This window comes from Aegilops tauschii, chromosome 5 (assembly GCF_002575655.3).
Source record: "Aegilops tauschii subsp. strangulata cultivar AL8/78 chromosome 5, Aet v6.0, whole genome shotgun sequence".
Classification (NCBI taxonomy): domain Eukaryota; kingdom Viridiplantae; phylum Streptophyta; class Magnoliopsida; order Poales; family Poaceae; genus Aegilops; species Aegilops tauschii.
The window spans coordinates 471904992-471912122 of record NC_053039.3 but is presented as its reverse complement, the minus strand read 5'-3'; the positions used below and the strand labels follow the sequence as shown (position 1 = coordinate 471912122).

Genomic DNA, 7131 nt, shown 5'->3' with positions numbered 1-7131 from the left:
CTTTAGCAGTAGATAGAGTACTGAGGGCCCTGGCCTCAGAGCTAGGGGCAGACGATGTTTCTAAGGGACAAAAACAGCTTTTGCTCCCGGTCAAAGATTCTAAACCGCAGCCGCAACCACCATTATACACTACTCAATTTACTCCTTTTCAGGCCTAAGAGCGCTGTCAAGGATCAATCATGTCCTTCAAAAGAACCCAACTATCTTCCATGATTTACCGAGCAGGCAGGAAATATAAGCATGCAGAAATTAACCATAACGAAATGGAACAAAGCAATGATCTTCTCCTGCCACTAGATGCCTCTCTGTATAATAGGCCATCGACACACCACAGGTGAGAAACAAAACTTACACAAGGAAACAGAGCAAAGGGAGAACTTCACTCTAGCCACTCTTCTTCACACATGAGCTGATCAACCACATGCACATAAACACACAGCCTTCAGTTCACTTCCAGCCCTAACAAGTAACAGCAGGAGCCCTACCCTAGCTGCATAATAATTCTTCATTTCTCTTGTAGGACAAGAGGTACACCTACACCCCACAGCCCATGCTGTTCTGTTGCACTCGCCTCACATCTACGTACAGCCTAGCAAACAAACGCATGGGACGGCTCCGGAGTTCGGACACCCAAAAGCCCGGCGTCGGCAGTTCGCTCACGCTCACAGGGGACGCTTCCGCTCGCCGGCGATGCTGAGGAGGCGCGCCACGCCCTTGGTCCACAGCTCGTACTCCCTCTGGCTGGTGCACTCGAACTCGATCACCCGGTGGTCCGCCGTCCTCAGCCCGAAGTAGCGCCGGTGCTCGCCGTCCTCCAGCAGGTGCCGCCCGGGCCACGCCGCCACGTCCTTGCACACGTCGATCACCACACCTGCAAGCATCGACATGGATCCGACCTCGATCAGCGCCATGGATGATGGATAATGAGATGATGTTACCGTTGCCGCCATGATGGCCTGCCACTCACCTTTCTTCTTCTTGGTGATTGTCCCTGCAACATGCCGGCTCTTCATTTTCAGAGAGACCTGCAAGCACGCCATGATAACAACTAAGCAAAAAGGCCCAGAATTACCACCGAAAAGGTTCGATACAATTCAAGTGCATCGGCATTTACCAGGCCCATTCGGTTGATGTACACTGATACGACCTTCCAGTGCAGCGCGCCTGCAGATAAGATGATATCGTCAGTACATGTGCCTGCACTTTTAACACATTGATGAACCAGAAATGTATCACCAGACAGCACCTTTCCGTGTGCGTTTAAGGAGCTCGGTGCCGCGAACAAGAAGTTCTTGGCTGCACACGCCCAGGAAGTTGTTCTCCTCCTCAAGCGAAAGATCGCTGATGCTGCTGCCGTTGCTCTCCAGCTTGCGATGCTGCTGCTTTTGCACAATCTGCTTGTGATGGTGCCCTCCTCCTGCACCTCCTCCTCCCATCGTCCCCTTCTCGACCGGGATCACCGCCGCTATGTTCCACACCTCCTTCAAAGCCCTCGCCCTCAATGTGGCTGCACCTCTCAATGCTGCAAACAAAAAGCACACACAATGACCATCCAACTCGAGCTTAAGAAATACTCCCTCTGTTCCAAAATAAGTTTGAACTAAATCATGACACTTATTTTGGAACGTAGGGAGTAGTCATCATTGCATCAGGTGGAAATAAATCACAAACCAGTAGCAGCAGCAGCCGTGACCGTGACGATATCGCCAGGCGTCCTGACGTTCACCGCCGAGCTAACAACCGCCTCCAAATGCTCGCGCTCAGCCCCCAATGACTCCGCGGCCTCGACGCATTGCGCGGCCACGAGCGTCGCCGCGGAGGCCATGGCCATGTCGGTGCGGGCCGCGCGATCGTCCTTGCCGGAACTGGAGGCCGCAGCGGTGGCAGCAGCAACGGCCGCAACCGCAGCGGCCACCGCCGCGACCGAAACAGCGGCATGGACCTGCGCGTTGTGCGCTCGTGTCTCCTCTTTCTTCTTCTCCTTCCTGTCCTTGAGCCACCGGCCGACCGTCTTGCTGCCTCCTCGGTACGCCTGTGGCTTCGGCGTGCCCGCCCTGCAGTACTGCATCATAGTTTTAACAAGAGATTGTCCAGTTAGCAAAGAGCATTCCAAAGGATGTTTATAATTCTCTTTTCTTTCGGTTCAGTGATCGTTTTGCAATACTGTAGATCAAACACACTAAACTGCTAGGAATATTTGCTCCAAGTGAACAAAAAATAATCGTTACAGCAAATGTTGCAACTAGGGCATGCATAGATCGAACCCAAATTTCACGGGTGGGTCCTTAACTCTCTCATGGTACTACTAACAATTATTCAAGGCTCGTCGCCCAGCAGAAACCACTGTGTATGCACAACGTTAAACTATAGTACGGCATAAGTAAGTCTGTCTGATAATTGAGCAAGAGCGTGCCATATACTGGCGCATACAACAGTAAACAATGTACTGTAATCTCAGAGGATAAATGGACACAATGATGAAGCGGCGTGGAATAAACCTGCAGCATTGGTCCTAGATCAGATAAAAGAAGGCATCATCACTAACACACCAGATTAGAAAAGCTGGAGGAATAAAACTCGATTAGGGACCAAAAAGGCAGGAGCCTAGCGTCATGATGCAGGAAAGCGAGCAGAGCAGACCGAGCTTAAAGGCAAGGACTGCATGCCTGCCTGCTAGAGTTGAGTACCTTTTACCCACAGAGAGAGGGAGACGGGGTACATGGAGAGTGACATCGGCAGACTGGGCGCGCACAGTGTTCGCTTGCACAAGCAGCAGCAGACCAGAGCCCAGAGGCCAGACTGAGACGGTACCCGGAATCGGGGCTTCATTAACGCACACCAAGCAAGCAACACAGTAAAAATCCATTCTTGCAAGCAAAAAAATGTTTACCACGACAGGAAGAGGTTTCAGGATTAGGGGGGCCTAAACAACTGTGATTAGCTCGGCTGGAAGGACCAGAGTGGCCCTGTGTACGGCCTGCCTATCCTAATCAGATCTTTGACCTTGACCTCTCATAGGAATTGTCTCTCTTGGGGCTGGGGGCATGTGGGTGTGGGGCATTCCTGGGCTTTTTCTTCTTTGCACTTAATCCCGAAATAGGGGTGAACAGTTGAATCTTTGGAGGCATTTCAGATTTGCTTTATCATGAGCTAATAAACTGTTCCAGGAATATGTTTTCTAAAGAAAGATGCTTTCCAGATTACAAGCTAATAATTCGTCAAGCCAGACAAACCAATGTATAGGCTGGCCTGCCAGTGTGACATATCTCTCTGTCTTTGGATATCCAAGCACATTATTCTAGCACCATACTGTGTTGGCCCCCAACAGTAATTTGTAGATAGTAGTACAAGAACGTTTCCCGTCGAAAAAATAACAGAGAGGAGACGGGAGGAACAAAGCAAATTATAACTGTTGTGAGCACGCCACTGAAGTGACACTTAACAACTACCACAGTGAAAAGGAGAACAAGGTACATGAGGGATAAAAACAAGGCATGAAGAACAAGAGCTAGGAAGAAAAGAGGGATGGGCTCACTTTTTTTGACAGATGGGCAACAGGACCATACAGATGGTCCGTGTAAATCTGTAAAATGTGGTGCTTGTTCATGGGAAGCTCCATGAACTACCCGGTGCTGGTGCTGGTGCATCCAAAATGGAGATATACATGATCCCGCATGTGAAGGGGCACAGGCTTCAAACTGGAAAACAGGAGTTGTCGGCGGGGGAGATGGAAAAGGACATGGCCGTGGCAAAACATTGCACCATGGGCGCCGAGATCGCAGGCTCTTGCTACTAGCAAGGAGAGAGAAAGCGAAAGGGACTAGGCAAAACAAAAGATGTGGGGAAAAAGAGAAGGGTTACTATGGCCAGGTGTTTTATCGGAATGAGAGAAAGGCAACGGGGCCTGTTCCTTTTTTTATTTTTCTCTTTGGTCTCTCTCTAGAGAAAATTTTGTGCACAGAGAAGGCTGCAAGGCTGGTCTCTTTGTCCCAGGCAGCCTCTCAGTGTCCCACAGCTTCCTATAGTTAGTATTTTCATGAGCAAATGACTCTTCTGGCCTCGGTTGTTCTACCTCTACCACAACCAAGCCGCGGTTTCTAGTGTGAGAGTCTACAATGCTAGCAATCTTTAAAATGTTTTGATATTTAGTTGGGAAATTTCGTCGGTATACTGAACAAAAACAGCGTGCAAACCATATTTTAGCCACAATATGCAGGGAAAAGTTTTGTGAACAGATATTTTTTCCCCGGACAAATAATCTACTAGCAAGGACAATGGCACTACTAATAGTAAAAAGAAAGCTGCGGAAAAAGCTTCATCATTTAATCTACTTTTTCGGGTTTTCTGAAGTTGTAGAGCGCGGAAAAGAGGATTTCCCGGTAAACAAGCACACGACCATCAGTCGTGCACACGGCTGCTGGCGTACAATCTCTTTTGGTTTCTTGCTGAAACTCTAAATAACTTCACACATCAACGCAGTTCGTCCGCTAGCGCCTTGCTCTTTGTAACGTACACCTGATTATTAAAACGCCTACGAGCATCCAAGGACGGTACTCCTCCTACTAGAAACTTGGCACAATTAGTGAGCCACGAGGCAAGCCTGAAGAAGGCTCAGCATTAAAAATTGCGGCCAAGTACTAGAACTGCCAGTACCGCTGCACTTAAATCACGAGCACATAGAACAGGCGCCTACAAAGTAGCACGAGTGCGAGGCAAAGGTGACAGGAAGCGAACCTGCGAGTCATCAATCTCCGGCGAGACCGGCGGGCTGTCGGTGAGGGAGCCGCCGCCGTTGAGCGGGCCGCTGCTGTGGGAGAGCCGTCCGGACGTGAGGGGCGCCACCTCCTGCACAACAGATTTGCATCAAGGTTCAGTTCCAGCGATCAATTAAAAGTGGTAAACAGTAGTATAGATTATTTACTTTTAATTCTGCTAATGCGAGAGAAGAAATGGAAAATCAATTCTCGGAAGAACCGAGGAATCGATGATGAATTGTTGCCCTGACCACTAATCTGGGTTTTTTGTTAATTAAAAAGAAGAGAGAAAAAGGTTGGGATTACACTTCTTCTAATTTCCCTCATAGGAGAAGAATCTCCCCTTTGGCCGTTTCTCCTTGTCCAAACATGGGGTCAAACGGAAGACGAAGAGAATAGATGTTGAATTCGACGGGAGAAGGAATCGGAGCGGTGAGAAAGGTCAAGAGGATCATCATTAATTCCCATCAAAGGGGCTGGATTTCGTACTGGGGCGTACGCTCGGAATCCTCTGACAGAAATCACAGGAGATAAGGAAACCACGAACTCATCAGAGAAACGTACTCCACAGTAGTAACCAGCCCGCAGAAAATGTTTGGATTAGCAACTTGTAATTCTCGGTCGAACGCAGCTGAGCGTCGAAATCCCCAATAAAAAACGACTAAAGCACACGCTTTAGCACTGTTATTAAACAAAACAAAACAAAAGGAGAGAGAGGTCAGTCAGATGCTGCCATGCCACGGACAAAACGGAACTCGCCGGTTACAAACTGAAATTTTTAGTGGTATTTCTTTTTCCCTCTTGTGCAAACGGATCGTGAGTTTTAGCAGCTCTCATCGGAGAACGACGTTCTTTTCCCCGGAAAGAGAGAGGAGAGGAGAGGGGAGGAACGGCGGAAACGGAAGGAGGAGGGCTCACCGACTGCGCCAGGATCCGCTCCATGATGAACTGCGAGGTGGCCGCGGAGGCGAAGGAGAAGGAGCTGCCGGCCGTGGCGGCGCCGTCGTCGAGCTCGCAGCAGGCGGGGTCCTCGGCGATGGGCGCGGCGAGCAGCGGCGCCGGCGACGGCGGCCGCGGGCGGGGCACGTCGACGGCGGAGGCGCTCCAGGAGCGGGAGAGGAACTCCAGCGGGTCCAGCGGCGGCTCCGGCGGGCGGAGGTCGCCGGCGGCGAGGCGGGCCCGCGGGTGGTGGGGGTGGGGGTGGTGGTCGCCCATGCAGGCAGGCGGCGCGGCGGCCGTGGGCCAGGCAGGGAGAGAGCGGAGCGGTGGAGTGGGAGTGGGAGTGCGCGAGTGTGTTCCGTGCGTGCGTGCGTGCGTGAAGTCGGGCGCGTGACTGGCTGCGGCTGTGCGGGCACCGGGGGAAGTGGAGGTGGTGGTTTTTGGGCTGGTTTTATAGATGCCGTTGCCAACCGCGCGAGCGTCTCTTTGCCGAGCCCTCCGCTTTCGGTGCACGAGGCGCCGGGGCTAGTTTTTGCGGGTAAAAGGTAAAACTTGTACTGTGACGTGGCTACGTGGCGTTTTCGTGCACTTGTTGATCGCTTTCAACGGCGGTTGTGCACGGCGAGAGGTTTTTCCACCGCCGGTATGGTACTTCTACGATGACACATATGGTAGTAACTGGGTTTTATTAGATAATATACTCATTTCCGTCCATCTACTCGTGTCCCGACTCTTGTGCTCGCGCATATTGTGGTCACATTTACGTTGGATCGCACACGAGTTTAGACGACTAAGCCACAATCAAAACGTCCACGTGACTCAACCGTTCGCCATGGTGTTAATTGTGCCCTAGGTCGACACGCAGACATAATCGTAATCACATTTGTCTAGCCTATTTAATAAAAGATTTTTTTTACTATTGCATCTGATTAAAAATTGTTGAATGAACCACCGTCCACAGTCGGGCTCATATCCTTTGCTCGGATTGCTTCAATTATGTCTTTAAAGTTTTGCTGCGTGTATGGCGAGGCTGCCTAGAAACAATTCATGCACTGTTGTGTGCCAACTGTCAAGAATGGGCGGTGTTTAATTTCTTTTGTCGTTAGTAGGAAACCGACCTTGCGAGGTTTGAATATTCTTATAGATATTAGTTTCAAAAAAATCTTCTAGATAACATGCATATCAGCATAAATTTATGGGATGGCGTCTTTCTTCTTTGTAGTTATCGATATTTGGAAATATATAACCTTTACGGCGCACTTATAGTTTCACCTAAATATATAACCTTCCAAATGTGATGTTATGTATCCTAGAAGCCAAAACATAGTGTTAGAAACGCCTCGTGAAATTTAACTCGGTTTTTAAAGTTTTGCTGACTCTCCCTAAAAATGATCAGAAGGAAACGAAAGGGTGAGCCCACCCATGGTTGATTCAATGT

The 7131-nt window shown here is 49.9% G+C and overlaps 1 protein-coding gene across 1 annotated transcript; it reads right to left on the bottom strand.

Moving 5' to 3' along the window:
- Positions 1–264: 264 nt before the first annotated feature.
- LOC109767900 (VAN3-binding protein) lies at positions 265–6113 on the bottom strand. The gene is made up of 7 exons (XM_020326624.4): positions 5673–6113; positions 4735–4845; positions 1672–2062; positions 1247–1522; positions 1115–1164; positions 968–1025; positions 265–871 (listed from the first exon to the last, which is right to left on the bottom strand). Exons 1-7 carry the CDS (start codon positions 5967–5969, stop codon positions 663–665), a joined length of 1392 nt encoding a protein of 463 aa, XP_020182213.1. The 5' UTR covers positions 5970–6113; the 3' UTR covers positions 265–662.
- Positions 6114–7131: the final 1018 nt, after the last annotated feature.

What these genes read in the sequence shown, in the direction of transcription:
- LOC109767900 (XM_020326624.4), bottom strand. Translation starts at nt 5,969, where the DNA reads ATGGGCGACCACCACCCCCACCCCCACCACCCGCGGGCCCGCCTCGCC. An exon ending in AGCGGATCCTGGCGCAGTCG is followed by an intron (nt 4,846 to 5,672) that starts GTGAGCCCTCCT and finishes TCTGTTGTGCAG; the next exon opens with GAGGTGGCGCCCCTCACGTC. An exon ending in ACATCAACCGAATGGGCCTG is followed by an intron (nt 1,026 to 1,114) that starts GTAAATGCCGAT and finishes GCGTGCTTGCAG; the next exon opens with GTCTCTCTGAAAATGAAGAG.